This window comes from Lonchura striata, chromosome 20 (genome assembly GCF_046129695.1).
Source record: "Lonchura striata isolate bLonStr1 chromosome 20, bLonStr1.mat, whole genome shotgun sequence".
NCBI classification, from domain to species: Eukaryota; Metazoa; Chordata; class Aves; order Passeriformes; family Estrildidae; genus Lonchura; species Lonchura striata.
In genome coordinates, this window is record NC_134622.1 from 5,640,371 (window position 1) to 5,663,126 (window position 22,756).

At 55.0% G+C, this 22,756-nt stretch overlaps 2 protein-coding genes across 3 annotated transcripts in view; both read right to left on the reverse strand.

The window, feature by feature from the left end:
- Window positions 1-481: 481 nt before the first annotated feature.
- LOC144247257 (uroplakin-3b-like protein 1) lies at window positions 482-2,364 on the reverse strand. Its single transcript, XM_077787621.1, has 6 exons — window positions 2,319-2,364; window positions 1,600-1,746; window positions 1,285-1,510; window positions 1,119-1,195; window positions 685-811; window positions 482-584 (listed from the first exon to the last, which is right to left on the reverse strand). Exons 1-6 carry the CDS (start codon window positions 2,362-2,364, stop codon window positions 482-484), a joined length of 726 nt encoding a protein of 241 aa, XP_077643747.1.
- Window positions 2,365-7,246: 4,882 nt separating this feature from the next.
- Window positions 7,247-22,756, reverse strand: part of DTX2 (deltex E3 ubiquitin ligase 2) — a 34,391-nt gene continuing 18,881 nt past the window's right edge. The window contains exons 5-10 of one of the 2 annotated variants that reach the window (XM_021550933.2): window positions 16,832-16,963; window positions 9,727-9,797; window positions 8,980-9,138; window positions 8,736-8,897; window positions 8,022-8,111; window positions 7,247-7,903 (exon numbers count right to left, since the gene is read on the reverse strand). In XM_021550933.2, the coding sequence (XP_021406608.2) occupies window positions 7,679-7,903; window positions 8,022-8,111; window positions 8,736-8,897; window positions 8,980-9,138; window positions 9,727-9,797; window positions 16,832-16,963 (839 nt within the window). In that variant the 3' untranslated portion in view covers window positions 7,247-7,678. The remainder of the gene's footprint in view (window positions 7,904-8,021; window positions 8,112-8,735; window positions 8,898-8,979; window positions 9,139-9,726; window positions 9,798-16,831; window positions 16,964-22,756) is intronic. The other variant, XM_021550934.2, reaches the window with a different exon arrangement.

The following is a 22,756-nucleotide window of genomic DNA, read 5'->3' on the forward strand; positions in this document are numbered from 1 at the left end:
TGTAGGATAAAAGGTGTTGGAGAAACACCCCCCACACCCCCACACCCCCCATCCCCAGCTCCCGGGCATTTCAGTGCATCAGAGCTGGGGGGGGCAGGCTCCCCCCGCTGCCCTGCACCCAGGGGACTTTTCCCCATCCGAAGTGGGCACAGGTGGCATCGATGCCCAGCTGGGTGTGGCGAGGTCTCCCGCAGCAGAGCATCCCCGGCCGCAGCTCTCTCCCAGCCAGCGCTGGGGCTCGGGGGGACAGGGGACCTTGGGGCTTTCCAGGGGGCTGCGGGGGGCAGCGAGGGGTCACAAGCAGGCGGGGCACAAAGCGTGCGGAAAAGCTTTAATGTCCCGCTCCACCGCCCCCGGGCCGGGGGGCGGCTCCGGCCGTGTCCCCGCGGCGGGCTGGTGGCACCGCAGGGACGGAGCGGCGCGGGGCTGGTGGCACCGCAGGGACGGAGCGGTGCGGGCGCATTTACCCCGCGCGGGGCGCTCAGAGCCGGGCGCTCGGCTGGTCATAGACGTGGTGGGTGTTGTACCGCCGCACCGTCACCGACTCCGGCTTGCTGAAGGTGCTGCTGCCGCAGGAGTCCGAGCTGGGGAGGGAAGGCGGGCCGAGGGATGAGGGTGGGGACCAGGGGGTGACGGCGTCACCCTCCGCCGCCGGTCCCCGCACGCCCAGCTGGCGGCACTCACCCGCAGAAGACGAGCATGGCCACCAGTCCGGCCAGGAGGATGGCGAAGAGGATGGAGAGGATGGTGGTGATGGCGATCATGCCGGCGCTCTGCCCGCTGCCCGTGGAGAGGCTGCTGGCTGGCTTGGCTGGGGAGAGAGCAGGAGGAGAGGGAGCAGGATGCAGGGATCACACCCCGGCGTGGCTCAGGGGTCTGGATGGTGACGGTGTGTTCGTGTGTGCCATCCCAATGTGCCATCACACGGTGCCACCGTACACGAGTGAGACCCGCGGCAGAGCCCTACCTCAGTTTCCCCAGCTGCTCACAGGACCCCTCACCCCAAATCACTGTTGCTCAGCATTCAGCCCCCAGGGACCACCCCACACGCCCAAGGCCACCCCACATTGCCCTGGACGGCTCTGGGCTGGGTGTGGGGGCAGGACGAGCACTGGTACCTGTCCTCAGCACGATTGGCATTGACCAGTTTGTCTCAGCCACGGGCTTAGAGTCCTCCAGGGCGAGGAACTTCACCCTAAGATGGGAAGGGAGGTTGGCCACAGCCCTGTGAGCCGGGGGGCTGCTGGCGGCCCTTGAGGGGGGCCGGTCCCAGAGCAGGCTCACCAGTACGGCCCGGGGCCGGGCAGGGGGCCATTGCACGTGGGTCTCGTCTCATCCATTGCACAGCTGGTCTCGCTGCCCACGCGCAGCACCGTGATGTCCCCAGGGGCTTTGGGGCAGGGGTAGCTGTCCAGGGTGACATTGAGGGTCATGTAGGCAGAGGCCTTGTCAGGGAACTTCTGGAATGCGATCTCGGGAGTCCCCGGTATCAAGCTGTTGTTGAAGGCATCTGCAGGGATGGGGATGGGGGTGAGGAGGGACTTGGTGGGGGATACAGGGACCCCTGCACACCCCCTGCCCTGGGCTGCTCCCACCTACCCTTGTCCATGGACACCACCAGCCAGACGACGGCGTTGCTGTAGTTTTCGAAGACGCAGCGGGGCTGGTCCAGCACGAAGGTGGAGGTGGTCGTCACCCCCTCCAGCGGGGGATCCTTGGCCAGGGTTGGCTCGGGCCCCACCACATCTGCGGTGAGAAGCCAAGGGGGTGCGGTGGAGGGTGTGGATCCCGCGCTGCAGCCCCGGAACGGAGGCTCCGAGCGGCGGCCGCAGTGCCGGGGATCGGAGCGGGGACAGGGGCAGGAGGCAGCTGAACCCTGGCATCCCGGCAGTGCGGCCTCTGCTCCCCTGCCACCCCCAGCCTGGGCTCAGACACGTATTTCGTTAAAAGAGGAAGCAAAGACACTCCATGTTCCCTTTGGCGGGGGGAACACCCGTGCGGGACTCCCTCACCAGAGGACTAGGGTGGGTGACACCAGGGACACTTGGGGTGGCACCAAGAATGGGGGGGCATCAGCTGCCCTACACCTCCAGGCTCAGGGGAGTCCTGGTGGACTCCAGTGGGGACCCCACACTGTGCCAGTCAGCCAATATCAGTGACAGCAGAGACTGGAGGTGACACCCAAACGCGACCCAGAATTGGGGGGCATCAGCTGCCCTACACCTCCAGGCTCAGCGGGGTCCTGGTGCCTGTGCACGGGGGGACCCCGCAGTGCCGAGGGGAGCCCCGAGCCCATCCCGGTGGCGTCCCGGACTCACCTGTGCCGCGGGCCGCGGGCAGGAGCAGGAGCAGCAGCGGGAGCATGGTGCGGGCGCCTTGGTGCCGAGGGCGGGAGTGCGGCTGCTGGAGCTCCGCGTCCCCTGGGACCCGCCTGTGGTCACCATCCGCCCACATTCCTGCAGCGGCCGCAGCCCCGTGGCAAACAGGTTGGGCTCGTTTCCCCGGGAGCTTTTGTTATTTTTGAGCGCCCGCCGGCGAGGCGTGCTGAGTGAGAACCGCTGAGTTTGTGGCATGGCTGGGTGACAGCTTCACCCGTGGTGATGCGCCCCACAGACCCCACCAGCGCTACCAAGTGCCCCCCACACCGACACCGAGTGCCATCAAAACCAGGGCCCACGTGGGTCTTGAGGTCGCCCACCTTCCCAGTCCCGCCCTGCATGGCCAAAGACCAGGAGGAGACAGCTGCAGTTGGAAAATCAGATTTTAATTGACAGGACAGTTCATGTCTATTGGAAGGTGGCCCTGCCTGTGGCAGGGGGGTTGAAACGAGGTGGTCCCTTTATGGTCCCGTCCAACCCAAACTGTTCCATGATTCTCTGACACGGAGCAGGGGCTTGGGGGACAGAGCAGCACAGCCCTGGGGGGCTACACCCGCCGCCGGGGGGCAGGGGCAGGCCCGGGGGGATGTGGTGGGTCCGGTAGGATCTGCGGATGAAGGAGTCGGTCCCCAAGCCCGGGTGGCACAGGGAGCTCCACACCTTGGCACTGCAGGGAGACGGAAGCAGAGGCATCAAGTGGGGTCTGTGGGGCTCTGCACCAGCCACCCCCAAGGAGCCCTTTCTCTTGCAAACTATGGCAACCCCCCAATTTAGGAATAAAAATACTTTTTCATTGTTAAAAAGATTTCTTTGCTGACGGGGTTGCCACGTTGGGGTGTTCTCCTGAGGCCCTGTAGACACTGCCCCCCCATAGCCCCCCGTACCCCAGGGCTCCGAGCACGGCGGTGGCCAGCACGGCCCCCAGGCTGGCCAGGATGGAGGCGATGACCACCACGGCACTGCCACGGCGAGCGGGCACAGGCTCGATGGTGCTCGGGCTGACGGCTGGAAGGAGGCGGGATGGGGGATATGGGGTGGATGTGGGATCGGGGATCACTTCATCCCGCAGGTTTTGGGGTGATGGCACGGGGCTGATGCTGTGCCACGTGCCAGCACCCCAACCAGGCGGGTGCCGGGGACCCGCGGGGGGGGTGGCAGTGCCACAGGTACCTGTGCGCAGGAGGATGGGCTCGGACCACCGCGTCTCCGCTTTGGGGCCGCGGCAGCCCATCAGCAGGAACTTCACCCTGCCACGGGCACGGGGGTGGTACCGCGGGACGAGCGAGTCACCCCAGCCGGGATTTGGGGCTTCTGGCCTTACCTGTAGGGTCCCGGGGAGGGCAGGGGCCCATTGCAGGGGTCCTCCCTGCCCTGCTCCCCGCACGCCGTGTCGCTCCCGACCCGCAGCACGGGCGCGCTCGCTGCCCGGCAGGAATACGCGGCCGCCGCCGTCTCCAGCGTCATGTAGGAGCGGGCAGTGGGCAGCTGCTTGTACGGGGGCACGTCAGCCCGGGACGGGGGGTTTCGGAAGGTGCCTGATGCTGCACGGCACAGATGGAGGGTGAGCGACTGCCGTGGGGTCCCCCATGTCCCCTGCCACAGGGGGACGTGCGGGACCGGCGGGCGCTCACCGTTGGCAAAGGCCACCGCCAGCCAAACGGTGTCGGAGGCTTCGGCGTGGCCGTCAAAGACGCAGCAGGGCCTCGCCAGCGCGAAGGTGGTGGCAGTGACCTTGCCCAGCAGTGCCATGGGGGGCACGTGGGGCACGTAGGGCAGCCGGGCTGGGGGAGCGGGCAGTGAGCGAGGGACCCCCCGTTCCACACGCTCAGCAAGCGCCCGACCCCGCACCCACACCAGTGCTGGCACACGGGACTGTCACAAGGAGCCAGCACGAGGGGGACAGCACCCCCCAGCCATGCCCAGCCCCATAAACCCCTCCCTGGCACAAACGCCTCGCAGCCCCTCCAGGCCCCTGTCCCCCCTGCCCTGTCCCCCAGGGAGTCACCCAAATCCGCGGCCGCGCCCATCCCAGCCAGAGCCAGCAGCACCCACGGCAGCTCCATGGCGTCGTCCTGCTGGTGCTGGATGTGATGTCCTGCTCTGCTCACCCCGTCCCGCTGCCGAGGGGACGAACTGCCCCCAGTGCCCCCGCAGCAGGGACCGCCTGTCCTGGAGCTGGGCCCTCCCAGCCCCGCATTCCTGCACCGGCTCTGCCGGCCCGGCCGGGCCCCGCGGGCAGAGGGGACAGCTGAGCATCCCGGGCCACCCGCTGGTCCCCAATCCGCTGGGAACCGTCCTGCAGGACCCCCGAGGCACCTGCGAGGAATCAAGGCACAGGACAGTCATGTGAAAGGGGAAACTGAGGCACAGGAGGCACTGGGGCAATGTTCCAGGATGGGTTGGCAGGGTTCGGCCTTTGCTGCCGCTACGGGGGCAGCCGGGCAAGTCGTCCTGGAACCCCACTCGCCCCACCAAGACCCAACTCCTTGTGGATGCCGTGTGCCCACCAGTCCCCCGGAGCCAGGGGTGAGCCCGTGCCCGACTGGTTCGGGTGCAGCCAGCCCTGCCCCGCGGGCAGGGAAGCGCTGCGGAACATCACACCCAAACGAACCCAAATCCCAGCGTTCAGGTGAATGGTCCCACCCAACACCAGAGCCACGGAAGCCTTTTCAGCTCAGGGGCCACCCCACACGCTGACGTTTCCCCATCTCTCGTAGCCCTTCCAAGCCCTTGGGATGGGGGCAGGACACGGCCCTGGAGCGGGAGCGCCCCGCGGCCGGGAGCCCCGAGCGCCGCTCCCCCCGCAGAGGGCTCGGAGCGCTCCTTCTGCCGTGTTTGCCAAGGGGAGCGGCTGCCCACTCCTGCGTGGGAGGAGATTTCCCCCCCTTCCCAAGGGGCCGGGACCGCGCCTTCAGATTAAGTGGAAATGGGGCATTCAAAGATTACACGGTCCAGCTGCAGAGGGGAAAACCAGGCGCAGCTGCAGCCTCCCTCCCTCCCCCCTTATCCCGGCCTTATCCCCCACACCTGCCCAGCAACACTCGCCCCGGGGACCCCCCCAGGTCCCCCCGGCTCTCCCCTGGTGCTGCCCGGCCGGCAAGGTGCCAGCAGCAAGGTGAGGGGCAGGGGGTGACGCAGGGGGGTGACGCAGGGGACACTGAGTCACAGTTTCAGCTGCCGGTACCCAGCATAGCTGCGGGGTCAAGGCTGGGCTAATAATAACCACCCTGTGGCAGATGAGCCACCACCGCAGGGGCTGGGAGACACCCCCCTCTCCTCTCCCTGGGGCTCCAGCTGGGGAGAGGGGACACAAGGATTTTGGTTAAATGTGCCTGGGGGCAGCAGAAGCTTTTATCTGGGACTCTGTCCCCTCCTGGCTCCGAGAGGTTATATTTTTACGGTTATGCTTTCACCCCACCTTTCAAAGCATTTCCCTACAGCACCGTGCCTGAGCTCCTGGCTCTGCTCCCTTCCACCCCTTGGATCCCCCTGCCACAGGGGCTAGGCCACCTTGGGCCCAGCACAGAGAGGAGAAGGATTTTAGGAGATGCTTCGTGTCCAAAACCAGTCAGGGATGAGCTGCTGAGCTTGGCTGGCTCACCCAGCCCCGTGCCCCTGCCCTGGACCAGCCCAGATGCAGGGAGGCTCCAGCTGATTCACACCCAGCAGCAGCTGCTGGAGATGTCTCAAGCCAGGCTCAGCAGGAAATTCTTGCTTTGTACAGGGTTGAGTGAACCCTGCTTCAATCTTTGCTTCAATTCACTGCTTTGGTTGCAGGGACAGCATAATCCAGGGATACAAAGCTTAGGTTTGAACTCAAGACCTCTCCCTTTTGCAACCAGGGTGGGAGAAGAGCAGACAGAGCCCATTTGTGTAGAGCTTAGCAACACAGACACGTCACTGCAGCTCCCATGGAGCTGCCATTCCTGCAGCATGCCCAGATTCCACTGGATATTTGAGGGGTTTTCTTAGAGCTTGCAGGCACAAGATGGACACTGGGGAAAGCTCCACCACTCAATGGCTCAGAAAAACCGTTTATCTTCATATTGGCATGACAGGAAGCAAAGTGCCCTTTATCTGGTCCAGGATGTGCTGGTCCCAGGTAGTGCTGCCACAAAGCCCAGCCCCATCCCAGATTTCCCAGGAAGGAGGTGAAATGGCAGATGGCACCAGTGCCAAAGGGATGGATTGGATGGATTTAATGTGCAGCTGGGTCTAGTGGCTACAGGGAGAGGAAGAGCCAGAAACAACTCTTCAAAATATATCACTCCCCAGGTGACAAGAAACAGCTCTTCAGCTCCCATCTGACAAGGAGCCTGGGGACAATGTACAGCAATGTACAGGGACAATATCCCACTTGCAAGGTGCCAGCAGCCAGAGCAGGAACAGGCTCCCAGCCAGAGCATCGCTGCTGGCACCTGGGCTGTCCACCAGTGCTGCTGGGAGGAAGGTGACTGTCACCAGCTGGTGGCACCAGCATCCCTGCAGCAGCAGCACAGAGCACAGCAGCTCCTCCCTGCACAGGCTTCACTGAATTGCTGCCATTTCACCTGAGAGGAGAGGCACAGGTTCTGCCTCTCGTCCTTGGGATGAGAGAAGTGGGGCTGCAACTTCGCACATGGTGGACACTGCTAAGTCACCTCTGCTGGCACCATGGCCACAGACACCAAACTCCAGTGGCCAAGCACTGACAGGCAGGAGCCACAACCCCTAGGAGCAGTGTTCTGCCTCCACTGAGATGTGTGTCCCTCCAGCAGAGCTGAGCTTTCCCTCCTGGCTGGATTAATTGTCTGTGGCTCCATGGAGGAGGCTGGTTCCCCAAAGAGACCCACCCCAAGCCCTGAACAGCAGGAAAGCAGAGCAGGGTCTTGCTGTGAGAATGAAGAGTTTATTGGGACCCAGTAGAGATACACAGCAGGAGGGAGGCAAGAGGTGCCTCAGACAGGGAGATGATGTGTCCCAAAAGGAGGACCTTGTTTGACTTCCAGGTGGTCTACTGGAAGCAAGGCACTCTCCTCTCCCACCCTGTCCCCAGGCATAACCAAAGGAAGGGCCTGCCTTCCCCAGGGGATCTGTCACCTCAGTCCCATCCCTGCTGCTCCTGGCTGCAGCCATCAATCCCACCCAGAGACACAAGCACAGCTTCTACAAAAATATCCTTCCCTCCCCCACACCCCCCCACCAAAAAACTGTGAAGAGCGGGCAGGGCTCCCACGGAACTGTTATTGCTCAGTGTGACGGGCGCTCGGACACGGGAACTTAAGGCATCAGGAATAAGTGCACTAGGTGGCCCCTGAGGCTCACTGGCCCAGGCAGTCCTCGGTGACACCCTGGGCAGCCAGCTCTGCCAGCACATTGTCCAGGTAGTTGGGGTCAGGGTAGCCATGGCCACTGAGGTTTGAGTCCATCTCAGTCTTGTGGTGGATCTCGTTCCACACCACCGTGTTGCTCTCGCCCGTGGTGTTGGAGGTGCCCACTGTGAAAATCAGGCGTCTCTTCCAGGCCACCTTCAGGAGCTCCAGGACCTAGAGGGGGAAAGGAAAAACAAAGCTAGGAGCAGCAGCTAGGAGATTTGTGCCATGAATGCAGCTTGTCAGGAGCTTGACAGCTTAAGGGTGGTGTTATCAGGGTGTGATACCTCACCTTCCTGCCCTTCTCGTTGTCTGGTAGGTAGCAATAGCGAGGAAAGCCTCTGGCTGTGTATGGCATGCCAGGGTTGGGGTGCTCCGGGCCCTGCAAGAGATGAGACAGATTTGTCATGGACATATCCATCTTCCTGTGAATTGGACATCAGCAGCAAGATCTGACACAGGCCCATCCCAAACCAGCTCTTCCACGTAGAGGCAGCAAGGCATTGCTGGTGAGTACGTGTCTGTTGTTCTCAAGGACACATGACTATTACAGATCCTCCAAAAGCAGCTGGGATACAAAGCCAGATGTAAAATCTACCTAAATTCTGGTGAGAGACAGCCCCAAAACACTGCTTTTCCCATGTGCTCTGGTAACACCTTAAAAAGGCCACACAGCTCAAACCTTTGAAAGTTCACTCCCACCACTGAAACCAACATGAGCTGTGAAACCAGACCATGGGATGCTTCCCACCTTGTGATCATGGGCATCTCCTCCCTGCTTCAGGCAAACACCAGACTTTACTGCAGGTGAACAGCTGGGGCTGCTCAGGGAAAGATCTCTGATGGAGGAGGCCCTCACATGTTGAAGAGCAGCCAGATCAGCTGCTGGCTCCAGGAACCACAGGCTACTCAGCAAAGGGCTGCCAGCAGGTGCTGCACTGGCTCCCAGGACTTCTCTGGGAGGCTCTCCCAGCTTGTGCTGTCTGCCAGCATGCTGGGCACTCACCTGGATGCCCCTGCTGATGTGATACACAATCCGGATTGTCCCACAGTCCTTGTGTCCTGGGAGGGACTGGGGGAAAGTGGAGACCTCCATCTTCCCTTTGGGCTGGGTACCAGTTTTCTCTCCGTAGATGGTTTTACAGGAGGGGCACTGCAAACTGCCATCCTGCCAGGGGAGAGAAGCCACATCAGAGCTCCCCAGCACAGCCACCTGCAGGCAGGGCTGCTGAGATGGGCCAGCTCAGTACCTTGTTCCCGTTGGAGTACATGGCCAGCATGCAGAGCATGTGGAAGGAGTGCTGGCAGTTCCTCAGGCGGCCGACTGCCTCCGGCCTGATGGTGCTGGACTGGCAGGAGTCGCTGTAGCCCGAGGGGGAGGACAGCTTCTCCATGCAGATCATGCAGTCCTGCAGGAGAAAACACCACGTGTGTGAGCACAGGCTGGTCCTGAGGACTGGCACACCAAGGAAGCCATCAAGGAGATGCTTCAGGAAGATTTGCCTTCAGCCCTTCAGCTTTAATTGAGATTTAAGGACACAGAGACAGGTTTCCTTATATGGCTGGTATTGCTCCACTCCACTTCCTGCATTGTCCAGGAGGTGGAGAGCTGGCATCAGTCAAAGAGAACAGTATGGCTACATCCTGCTTCTCTGCAAAGGAGCTCCAATGCAGGGATTGATCTCTAGTTTTGACCTCTCAGCGCTGAGACCAAAACCAAACTCCATCCTCCAAAGGAAATGGGGGCACTGTCAGGATGAGCTATTCCACCCACACTGAGCCTTCCTCACAGTCCTCTGATGAGGACAAGTCACCTGCTGTCACATGTGAACTTCAGGCAGTGCTGAGGACTCTCCACCTCACATCAACAGTGCCACTGCAAGCAGCACCATGCACCACACCAGACACCCATGGAGGCATGGCCCTTGGGCACTGCTGTGGCTTCCTTGGCACCCCAGTGAACTGGGCAAGCTGCAGTTGCTTCACTGTCCTCTTACCTCATCAGCAGGAGCACCCTTCAGCTCTTCCAGGTATTTCTTCACCACGGATTCTGGCTCTGTTGGAGTGGCTGCACAAGGAGAGATGAGACAGACAAGTCAGAGACTGCATGGTATGATGGCCCATGTGGGGTGAGCTAGAGAGAAGGCAGACAAGCAGGTCACTGGCCAGGATGCCAAGGAGAAAGGTCAGGGTTAGAAGGGGAGAACAGAACACTCCAACAGATCCCTACAAGCCCAGCAAAGGCTTTGCTTTGAGCCATGGCTCCCACCAGGGCTGTGAGTGTAGCTGGTGTGCTCCTGTTCTTGTCACACACCCCAAGTGACACCAGGCACATCCCAGATGGACTTTCTGTGCACAGCAGAAGACAGCTGGGATCAAACCCAGCAGCCTTGATGGGACAGAGGATCACACAGTCTGTGTTGTCAAAGGAGGAAAAAAGGCATTCCCACACCACCCCAGCTGGTGCCCAGCAAGGAAACCCAGCAACACTCTGAGCTTCAGGCCCAGTTTTGAACACAGCACAATGAGCTCCACATCCTTAACATGAAACAGTGGCCTTGGTCCTGAGCTTCCACACCCTCACACCTGGCAAGACACAGCACAAGTTACCAGGTGTATAAAATAAACCAGCTTTCAACATGAACCCTATCTGCAGCATGAGACAGTATCTTTGCATCTTCCCAAATATAATCCCTGGTCCCATCCACCCAGGCACAGAGACCTGAGCAGCCCACCAGCCTGGTCCCTGGAGGCATTATGGGATGAAGCAACAAACATCACACAACACCAAGAGCAAATTACCACTGAGTGCATCCACTGTCACCTCAACTTCCAGCCCATCCTCCTGGAGCTGCCTAGCAAGGCTTGGCTTAAGCCAGGAGCACCCCATACCTCTGGCAAGGCACCTGGTCCTTACCAGGCATCAGGCCTGCCACAGGAGCTGCCAGGCTTTTCCACCAGCCTGGGAAAAGAAACATTTGCACAAGTGATGTTACAACTCGACCTGGCAGGAGGCAAAGAGAGATCAGACACTTTGCTTGGGGGAATCTCATCCTTCCTTCTTGAATCCACTTCTGGGGGACACTAGGAGAAAGCAATGCTGTGACAAACAGGCTGGCCAAGGCTTAGCTCTCCCTTCTCCAACTCCATCCTGTCCAGGAGGATGCTTTAGCATGGAGAGCACTGCTGCTCCCAACTCCATGCTCCCAGGAGGACACACGTGGACCAGCCAGGGATCAGAGCTACAGCTGAACCTGCATGACCCATCTTCAGCTCTCCCCATCCATTCTGGGGCCTTGAGGGAAGACAGAGGGTTCACAAGCACTGGCTCTGTGGTTCAAGAAGTTGCACACCAAGAGACAGCCACTGGAGCTGTTATTCCAATCCAAAAATCCACGTCTGTCACGAGCAGGAAGGAGGGGGTGCTATTTTCTGGATAACCACTTTTCATGGAGAGACAAACATGAAACAGAAGGGAAGGACTGCTCATGTGCCACAAATGGTGTTGAACCTCTGCCTGGATGGCACAGATCCTCTACCAGGTAGAAGTCCCTCATTCCCTAGAACAGCATGGAAGAGAGGAAGGCAGAGCATCAACATCCTTTAGCTAAGAAGGCTGAGGAACTGTGGGCTGGACTCTCCTAAGTGAAAACACAGTCATTAAGATGAGTTATTTTCAGAAGGGGATTCCTGGCCAACCTGAAACCCGTGATTTCTGCCAGCAGCAGCAGGAGGAAAGGATGGCTGAGCACACAGAGCAAGAAGAGGAAGCCGGAGGTGAAGGATGTTCACTCCAAGTGCCAGTGCTGGCCAGGAGGGATGCCTGACATCTCAGCCAGAGCAGGGCTGTGAGGACCAATCTCTGGAGATCCCAAGTCAGATAGGCGACAACAGGATTAAGCATTAAGCCAAAGAACAACACAGAAGCAGATGTTTTCCTCTTCAGGGGCCAAAATCCCCTGAAAATGCATTTCCAAGAACTGTCCCAAGAGCAGGAAACAGGGAGGAGCCTGGGCAAGCCTCAGGCTTCCACCTTTGAGGCCAAGGGCTCAGCAGTGCCAGGAGCTGCTTCAAGGCCTCATCACCAGATCTCACAGGGGACCTGGCTCCTTGTCTTGTCTTTTCCAAAAGAAATTCCAGGAATTCTCTGCTGGGACCTTGCTTGCATGCAGAGGATCAAGAGGTAGGAATGAGTCTGAAGGGGATGTGATCAGTCTGAGCTGTCCCAGCTCACTGTGCCTGAAACTCCCCAGCTGAGTGTTCTGTCACATCCAGCTGGCAAAGACAGGGTGGCACTTCCCACGTGTGGCACTTGGAATCAGTCCCTGGAGACCTTCATGGCCCTAGAGGAGATGGAGGTTTCAGCTTCTCCTGCTTCACAGGTTTCAGAAAGAGTGCTGTGGGCAGGACTAGCTATTATCCCCCTTAAGGCCATCCACTCCCACGATGATCACTGTGTTCTCATCCTTGTGGATCCTGTGCTGCCTGGCAGACAGACAGACAGACTGACCACCAAGTCCTTCTCCACCCAACCTGCATTTTCCAGGTGGCTCTTTCTGAAGTGACCTTCTTGTCTCCTCTGGCTTTGGGCTGGAGGAAGAAAAGCCAAAAAGATGCACAGCCAAGGTGAAGACAGCAAGGGAAGGGAGCAGGGACAAGTGTTACACCAGCAGCAACACCTGCCCAGCACTTGGCAGAAAGCCCCAGCTCACCTGCTCCCACCTGCACAGCAGATCCGAGCAGCTTTAGAGCAAGCAGTTCAGCTTGTTCAGGGTGGTGGGGGTTGCCCCTTCCACAGAATGCCTCGTGACTTTTCTTCTCTGGAGCAGCTCCAAGGAACAAAGAGATAACTGACTCAAGAACTGGCCAGGCTCATTCAAACGAAATCGATGAAAGGAGACAAAAATTCTGGTGCAGAGCTGGATGACAGTGAGACAGGAAAGGCCTTGGGATTTTGGGCATTACACCACTTCACCAGCTGGCATTAGGATGGAGCTGGGGGAACCAAACAGGCAGAAGGTGATGCAGCCCTCAGCTGCCCTGAGGAAACCCATGCCTGATGGATTTGCACTGTGGCATCTGCAATCTGTCCCTGTCTCTTTGCTGTGACGATGCTCTAATGCATTTAGAGCCACCAAAGCTGCCTGGAGAGAGAAAGGATTAGGCAGCCTGGTATTTTAGAAAAATCCCCCCCCAGCTGCAAGGATTTCAAAGTCCAGTCCCAAAGAAGGGACTTTTGATGCTGAGAGCTCTTTTTCAGGAAGGGTAGCAAAGTCCACATGGCTTTCCTTGGGCAGACCAGCTTGTCTGGCTGGCCATATCCCAGCAGCACAGGGGGAGCCAGGAGGCAGCTGGGACCATGGCACGAGCTACGTATGCTCCAACACATGAATCACTTCCTTACAGGGCTGTTTATTCCATAAAAGTGTTTGCCTCCAAATCTTTGTTCTGGCCATCCCCTGGGATCATCAAAGCTTGGTCAGTCCCCAGAGTCTTCTGGATTCAATAGTGGATTGAAAATGGACTGGAAGAATCGACCAGTGCCATTTATCACCAGCTGGCACAGAGCTGTGCTACATTTATCCAGGATGCCAAAAAATGTTTACCATTCTTTCTTTTACAAAGAGAGGAATATCAAATTGTTTTTAATGCTTCCCCTTCCTCCCTGTAGATAATTATCTGCTTGCTGCAGCAAGGGCTTTCCATGGGCAACATTTCACAGATGTGTTTTGAATCCTTGCACAGCAACCAAATACTTGCATCAGTAATATCTCCTTCTGTAGCCCAAAACAAGCCATATGGTTTCCAGCAGACTTTTTTTTATACCCTCTACAGGCCAGACACTGGTTGTTCCTAGTTATTGCCATGGACAGTCACACAGCTCCCATCACCTCTGCTCCATGGACTTGGAAAAGCTGCACCTACAGATTTCTCCATATTCAGCATTTCAGCAGGATAATCCAGTAACCAGGCTGCTCTGGTCAGAGCATCCCTGTTTCTGCAGCCTGTCTCCTTCAGCAGATGTTTCCCCATGGGAATAGCAAGATCTCCCAGCTCTGAGGGACTCCCCAGTCCCACAGGCACTGGCACAGTCTGTACATCCAGCTGCAGGTGGATGGCAAGGAAGGATGAGCATGCTCCTCTCCTTCCTCACTGCAGCACCTGCAGTGACTGCCCTTCCCAGAGAGGAGGATGTGCAGGGAAACCTCCTCACCAGGTAAAAGTGGCTAACAAGTGACACAGCAGACCCAGGCAGTCCCTGGAGGTCCTTGGAAAGGCTGGGGAGCCCTGTGGTGGCCTGCAGCATGCAGCTGCTCCAAGCAGCACTTGGAGAGAGCAGGACAAGCCACTTGTCTTCCTGCCTCCCAGCCAGCAGTCAGGTCCCAGCAGTGCTGGCACGGGGCAGCGAGTGGCTGCAGCATCCCAATCCATGGGGATGGCAGAGGCTGCCAGGCCCCGTGCCAGCATGGAGAGCACAGAACCTGCCCAGAAACTACGGCTTCCCCAAGCCCTGCAGCACCTGGCTGTGCCAGAGACATCCCTGCCAGAGCAGCAACAACGCTAACGAGTCCTGACTAATTAGCGCCTCTGTTTAACACACCCCAGCTATTGACAGAGCCAGCTGCAATTCCACCAGCCCTGCATCACCCCCTGTGGGACCAGGGCTGGCAGCAGCAGGAGGGAGGGAGAAGGGGCTCAGCAGGAGCACAGTGCACCCACCACCAGCTGGTTGTGGTCAGTGCAATGCTGGGGCTAGTCCTGGATGCAGAGCTCTTGCTTGAGCTCTCCATGATGCAAAATCCTAAAGGGAAGTGGCAAAGAACAGACCATGCAGAAATTCAGGGCATAAATGAGCCCATCTCTGTCTGTTGGCAGCATCAGGGTCTGTGAAGGGAAAGAACAGTCTGGCCAAAAGTCAGGCTCAGTACCTGCACTGCAGAATAATGTTCCTAAGCCCTGAGGGGTGTTGTACAAACACAGCTTGTTCCTAGAAGGGACTGAACACCATTATGCATCCCAGAAGTGAGGCACTCCACAGGGGCATCCCAGCGCCCACTGACAGGAATCCTGCTTTTTAAAATAAGAGGGGGGATTTTAACACCCAAAACCACTGAAAGGCTCCTCTTCTCATGGGTCAGTGTAGGAGAGGGCTGATCTCAAGCCTCCTCTGCAGCACATCCTGGGCAGGATGAGGACAGCTGGGACAAATCCTGCCATGCTGGATGGGAGAAGGAGATGCTTGATGTCCCTTTCCCATTCCATCCCTCCTGTTGGTGCTGCCTCTCTGCTCCTCCGGAGGTGTCCCAGCCCCAGCAGGTGGCATTGCAGGGCTGGCAGGGAGGTGACAGCAGCCCTGGGGCTGAGCCAGCGCTGAGGAACTGAAGAAGTGATGCTGATGGGGTGCACAGATACAGCTGCGGGACACCCAATGCGGTGTGTGCTGCTCTCACCTCCCAGCCCATGTCCCACCTTCCCATGCCCTGCATTGCTGCTGTCCCACGATGCCAGGGAGGGTCAGATGCTGGGAGCAGACAGCACCTGGACCAACAAACAGCACAGAGGAAAAGGCAGCAGCCAGCCAGGCTGTGTCTGTGGCCACCCTGTGACCTAAATACAGCTGTTTCATGTCACTAAGCCACAGCAGGTGACCAGCATCAGTGCAGGCCTGGCCCTCGTTGGTCTGGGCTCCAGTGCCTCTTGGGAGGGTCTGGCCTCCCCACAGCTCCCTTTTGGCACTGTTTCCAGGGCATCCCCACCACCCAGCCCTCACTCCTGCCCTTGCATGCTGCCCATGCCAGGAGTGAAGCACCAGGAGCCACATAACCCCAGCACACTGCCAGCTGGCTCCATGGAGCAGGATCCTCATCCAGCCCCTCTGCCACCCACCTCTGCTCAGCTCTTCTCCTTCACCTCCCATTTTCCTTTGCTCCTCCTGTTCTTTGCTGCTTCTCCTGCTGCCCCTGCTTTCTCCTCCCCCTCGATCACACATCCTACTCCACATTTGCTTTCTCACTCCTTCTCACAGCTCTCTCCATAATGCATTTCCATAAAATACCTCCCTCCTCATTTCATTTCTATTTTCCTTCCTGCCTCCTTCAGACAGCTTTGGAGCTCACATACTCCAAAGAGAGATAAAGGTACGACAAATCTCTCTAGACAGGCACATGCCTCTTCCTCTCCAGGTCTGGGCTCTTTCCTTTCTTAAATGTAGAGGTCTGTGTTGAACATCTCCAGTCCCCACCTGGCTCATCCAGAGCGGGGCATGCTGCAGGTTAGGTGGTGGTTGACACCCCTGTGCCAAGGCTGGCAAACAACCTCTACAGCTACACCAGGCTGGATTCACACCTACCCCTGCAGAGTCCCAGGCACACGGATGGGATCCAGGCTCTCAGCTGGGAGCCACAGGCTCTGTGCAGGTGAGGAGTGCCAGAGATATGAAGAGGAGAAATGAAAGCCCTGCCCTGGAGAAGACTCCACTCAGCAAGTGAGCTGAAGGAATCCATCCCTTCCTGCCAGTGCACATCCACCTGAGAATGCTCCACTTCACTCCCTTCCACCCCAGACTGAGGTGGAGAGAACAAATCCTCTGCAATTTGACCTCAAAAGGCCTGCACAACTCAGGGGTCTGCTTGTCTGGGAGGTCCTTGTCATCCCATGACTCAATCATGACAAGCATGGCTCACTAGCAAATCTTCTCTGCGGAGAACATATGGATTTGATGTTCTTCTTAATGGTTCCTCAGCTCTCAGACTCGTTCCACCGAGAATTCAGAAGGTCCTGGTATGTGGACACTCCCCATGTGGGTGTAGCAGGATCACAGGGGAGGCTGGAGTCTGACATGCAGAGCACAGATCTGTTCCAGCTTTCATTTTGTGTGGAAACAAGCTGACCACACCTTCTTTACCATGTTATTTTAGAGCCTGTCAGAGATGCTGCAGTTCAGGGGAGATGTGTCCTGCTTCTCCCCTCGCTGGGATGAACATCATCAGTCAAACCAGAAGAGCCACGAGGGTTGGGGGGGAGAGACAAGAGGAAAAGAGGGATGCAGAGAGATAAAGAAAAGGAGATGGAAGCAAATATCAGAGTTTGAGCAGGAACTACCTTTCTTGGACACTTTCCTCCCCTCCTTAACTGAGCTGTGTTTTTTAGTGGCCTTATGGGTGCTGGCAGCTTGCGGCACACGGGTGAGGTACACGGGCAGTCCGGCGGCTGACATCAGAATAGCTGTCATGCCTACAGTGGGTACGAGGTCAACATGCAGGAAGGAAACAATGGGGAAACACATTCATTAAAAAAAAAAAAAAACCTTTAACCTTTCAAAGAAAATCAAAATAAAGTAAAATAAAATAAAACCCAAGCCCTTAGTTCTGAGGGCGTAAAACATCTGAGAGGTAACAGGGTTGGAGTCAGCACAAGGAGAGGATCTGGAGGTTTTCAGAGGGAGGAGCCCAGGCAGTGAATTAAGGGGGGGAAATGTGGGCACATGTCTTGTCTGTGACCCTTTGTGCTGGTGTGTAAAGAGGACCTTCCTCTCTGGGCTTCAGGGCTCCTCAGGCACTGAGCCTGCTGTGGTGCCAAGTTCTCCTGCTGACCAGAGCCCTGGAAGCAGCCCTGAAGGATGAAGGGCATCACCTGTAACCCCTAAAGGTCCTGCTCAGCTGCTCCCCACTAAAGCCACACATTTCAACAGTGTCACACTGAACTAATCCCCCTTCAAACACCAGGGTAGAGCTGCCCCACACAGCCCCCACAACCTCTCCTCCCTGCACTCTTGTTTTCCCTTGCTCCCAGCAGCAATGCAATCCTCATCCTCCCCCATCCCAGCCAGCTGTATCCATGGGATGCAGTTTGATAAAACTAATGAATCATTAAAAAGGACAGCTATTCCCTGAAGGTAAAATTGGCACACAGAAAGCTACAGGACTGATCACGCTGATCTGAGATGATGTTTGCCTATGAAATCCAGGCTGGTTACAAATCATTACATTTCCAAGGTACCATACTGCTCTCACACTTACATCCAATAGAATACCCGATTTTGGTTTCCCAAGAGCAACTTCCCACCTGCAACCAGCACCAGAAACAAGAAAAAAAAGCTTATAGTTGCAAACCAACAGCAGAAAACCTAAAAGCTAGCATTTCCCCAGAAATCCCCTCTGAGGGCAGACACACAAACCACATCCTAATGCTACAGACATTCCTGCTCAGTAATGCATGGCCAAAGATGAGATTTCCAAGCATTTTATTTTTGCAAGCCTCTATTCAGTCATATGGAGAAAGGAAGATTCTAGAGCACATTTGTTCAGGACAAAAATGAGGCACCGTGCCCACACATGACTGAAAAATCAAGTTATGATGGGAAGCATCAGCTTTGTGTGCAAGTGGTAAGACTATTTTCTGCCTCAAATATGCAACCAGTCAAGAACGTGTGTCCTGTGACTGCAAATCCCCTGTGCAAAGTCTGTGTCAGTGCTTCACAAGCAGAATTACTCCTACACTGTGCTGACCACAATTTGTACCTCCTTTTCCTAAGGTCTGAGCACAAATATTCCAGAAGCTGTTCAACTCTTTTCTTGACAGCCACAGTTGAATGTTTTTACTAAAACTTTCCCATCTAAGGGCCAAAAGACAGAAAGGGTTTCACCAGAGAGGGAGTGGGACAGATATGGAGGAAAAAGTTTCCCCAGGGTTACCAAGAACTTCTGGAAGAGCTGGGCTGAGCACAAGACCAGGCTGCCCAATGGATGGTGAAATGCACTTCCAAATGGAAATAGGTAACCAGGCAGCAATGGATCACCCTCAGAGGGATCCGGATCTAGAGTTCTCCCAGCTCCCAGGAGCTGCAGAGCCAGAGGAGAACCTCCAAAACATACAAAGACTGGGTTAGTACCCCTTGCCCTACTGGCAGCACCAGGCACAACCAAGGAGAGTTCATCAGACCCAGAAATTTCACCACCAAAGTAACTCCCTTTAAATCCTAACTAAAGGCCACAAGCCTATTGCAAGCTCTCAACCCAAAGTCAGCAGCCCACCACTCCCAGGGAGCATTAAAGAAGAGCTTAAATGTCCCCAGAACAAAAGCTACTTGTTTTTTTCATGAGTGCAGCTGAGACCCAAAGCCCAGCAGCAGCACCAAAGCTGCCCCCTGCACCTTTCAGGTCCTTTTCCCTTCCAGCAGGGAACAGTCAGAGGTATTCCAAGAAGAGCAGCAGCTCTCCAGAGAGGCTGGAGGAACAATATTCTTGAGAGACAGGGAAGGTCTCCCTCCACAGCTGGGGAAATCATCTCATCTGACCCCACTGAGGCTGCACAATACTATTCCTAGAACTGGTGCAGAAAAGGAGCAGGAAAGTTGTCTCTAAAAAAGCTGTTTCTAAGCACTGCAACAGCGCTGATGGCACAGACTGACATTTGAAAAGCGAGTCCAAAGACTAACAGGGATTATCACCACCCACGCACAGCTGTCTGATAGGCAAATGCAAAATTAATGTGTTCTTCTGAAGAGATCAATACTGTCTTGCTAACATTAGCAGGCAGAGCCCAGAAAAAAGAGAAAACAGAAGCACAGGCTGAACAACTGGCTTCAGATTCTCAATGGCAGAGGGCAACAAAATTCAGACCAAACAAAAAGCAGGAGCCACAACCTCAGGTGAGCTCAGATAGTCTGTAACACAGCCCCCTTGTACCTAGAATAAGATGTCTAAAACTGTCTGCCAGCAACATGAATCATCACAAAACAAAAACCAATCAAAAATCCACCATTTGTTCCACAAACTTTCTTTTGTTTTTCTGAGCTGCATACCCATCTACTACTCCACACAGACCCCAACTCAACATTCTCCTATCTTACACCTTTTCTTGACCAATGTAAGTGGGAAATCACCTTTTCTTAGCCAATTTTAAACCTTCTGCTGCCTTAGGAGCTATGTGCAATGAATCATCTTCTGCAGATTCAAGTCAAGAGAGCATTCAAAAAGGTTCTGGTGCTACATTGCTCTGCTGCCTTATGTCAACCCCCAGCAGCAATGATGCCTTTAAAGTTCAAATACAATACTGGAAATCTCAGCATTATTAATCCTCCCACAAGTTTGGGGACTGCAGTCTCCAGGAAGAGACATCCTTAACCCAGGCCTTAGGCTGGACTGTGTTTTCCTACAAGGTGCCAAAATAATACAAAATAATAATAACACATCACATCTGCAAATTGAGTTGCTAATTCTCACAACAATTTCAAGTCAGAACCTGTTCCAGGCATCTGTGGAGTTATGCCAGGAGCAAGTGTAGCCCTGGACCTGGATAAATTCTTACTGAATACAAGTTGCAACATGACAAGTTTGCCCAGACCAAGATCTGCTTTGGATATGTTCCTGTGAGAGTTCCTGCTCTCACTAGCCAGTCCAGGAGCTTGAAAAATATTATTTTTTATATTCCTACTTTCCACTGGGCTCTGGGTTTCTTTTCTGCAAGGACTGCAGGAGGGAGGAGACAGAAAGCCTTACAAAGAATCCTTTGGGATCTGATCTGATTCTATGTGTGCAATAACCACATGCAGAACTGCCTTTTTTTCCTCTTGCTCAAAGCCTGTTATTTGGCCAGAAATACAACATTAGTGGCTCCTTGGGGTAAAATTATTTTCACTAGAGCTATGACAACATCCACCAACTTTTTTCAGCCTGCTGTGTAAATAAGGGACTTTTTGTAATATCCTGTGCAGAAGCTGAGCACAGGAAAAACAGCCTGACATTATGTAATGAGTGTTGGCCACGCAGTCACTCACACCCAGCCCAACATGCCCCTCTGGCCACTGACCTGGATTTGCACAGGCCTCAGACTGGTACAGGGCAGGGCTTCCCTTCAGAAAATGTGAGATCTCAGAAAAGCATTGCTAATTTGTACATTTATATCCACCAGCAAAATCAGTATGGTTAGTACATCCCCAAATGCACCAGCTCCTGGAATCATGCAAACAAGAAGCACCCAATTTTATTTAACAAAAAGCTCCTTTTCAGACTTCATCTTAAACATAGCATTAGAAGGGCCTTTATATGAGCACCTTGCCACCCCTCAGCTCCCAGGCACAGCAGCTAAAATCCATTATTCCCAGGAAATGCCAGCCCAGCTGATCCTCAAACACCAACACTGCGGTTAAACACTTTGCTTAGACCTGTTTGGCATTTCAGTGTACTGATCAAATAGTTGAGGGAAAAGAAAAAGCTTAAAAGACAAGTTTCCACATGCACTTTGAAGTATTAAAATAGCAGAAAGCAAGGAAAAATTATACTTTTTTTTTTTTTTTGGTAGAAAACATGGTTTTAAAGCCAGCTTCATGATTTCTGGGATCCCAAGAGGTGCTTTCAGATGATGTGGGGTTATCAGTGTTACAAATCCCCAAGCACCCATCACACAAACAAAACCCAGCTTCTAATTCAGACTCACAGGACTTCTCATCTCCTGTTTAGCCACCAGAAGTTCCCTTTGCATCCAAGAGATGCACCTGCAGCATTTCTCAATATCACCCATGAGATTTAGGGGTTGTATCTGCCCAGCTTCAAATCAGAGCCAAAGCTGCCGAGATGCCAGGGGATGAAGATTGAGACATTTCCCCCCCAAAAAAAAACTTCCTTCATTTACATCTGAGACTTCTCTCCCCGCCACAACATTGTCTCCCCAGCCTTCTCCACTGATGTTGTAGGAAGCAGTCATGCAGTGGGGACTGAAAAAACAAAAGGAGCCCAGTTTGTGTTAGAGAATAACCTGAATAATGAGTAACCTGGACACCATCAGCAGGATTTTAATTATGAACAAAATATCACTTCCCAGAAGAGGTTCTAAAAACAGAGAGCAGGGCATAAAGGGGAAGAAGGTGTCCCTGAAGACCCAGCCAATTAATATTTCAGCAAAACTCTTCCTTTTTACCAGAACTCCATTGCTTGCTTTTCACCAGAAATATCCCCAGAGATTTACTTTCTTCCACTCCCTAATTAACTTGTATTAATCTTTCCTCTGCTTCTATGTGACTTTGAGGACTCAAATTCAGATGTCTCTCCTCCCTTGCACATCTGAGGTGTGGGACACCTGGCAGCAGGCAGCACAGCACCCAAAGCTGTGTTGTGTGAAGACCTGGATCTGAAGGAGACCCTGGCTGCAGGGAGCTCCTAGTGCACTTCCCTACATCCCCTTGTGCCTCGTGCTGGCTGCCTCAGGGAAAAGTAAAGAATATTAAAATGAGTAATTATCCCTTCTTTTACACCCCCAGACTGCAACAACAGAGATAGCAATTACAACTGTAACCATCTTATTGTATTAAATGGTGGCAAATGGTTTATTCTGTTGGGACTTCCTGCTGCCTTTTCCATCTAAACGTGGCACCAAAGGCATGAACAGACTGCACATGGAGAATGAGATCACAGGTAACAACATTAACACAGCCTGCATTTATCAGCTTTATTTACCTTTATGTGATAATGTACCTAATTACACACAGTGCTAACAGGCAGGGCATGAAAGGCAGAGCTGTCACAAGCAAGGGGAGTTGTGCTCAGGTCACCCACCCAGACAAGGTCTGAGCTTGACTTTACACCTCGTTTCCAAAGTGATTTGCTAAGGAGGAGACAGATGGGCTGCATGCTGCATGTCAGAGGCCACCTGTGTTAGTCTTCATGCAGGGCCAGAATGGCTACAGACACGTGCAGGGCAGTTCTCAGGATGGTGCCAATATTCCCTTCCAGGTGAAGGGAAACATTAATCCTGGGGACCCTTTTTAGCCAGGGTAAAACCTGGCACTCAAGAAGAGACCAAACACCTTTTCTGGAATAAGGTGGGAACCACTGTCTCAAAAAACAAGAATGTGACTGTCTCTGCTCACTCAGGAGCAAAGTCTGGTGTCCCAGGAGCCAAGAACCTCAAGAGACCATGCATGGCCAAGTGACAGAGGAAGGAGAGGGTTAACAGACATTCTGTAGTGTCTGAAACAGAGCAAACTTCTGTTATCTGTTATTTTCTGAAGTTTAGCACTCCTCTCCCAGG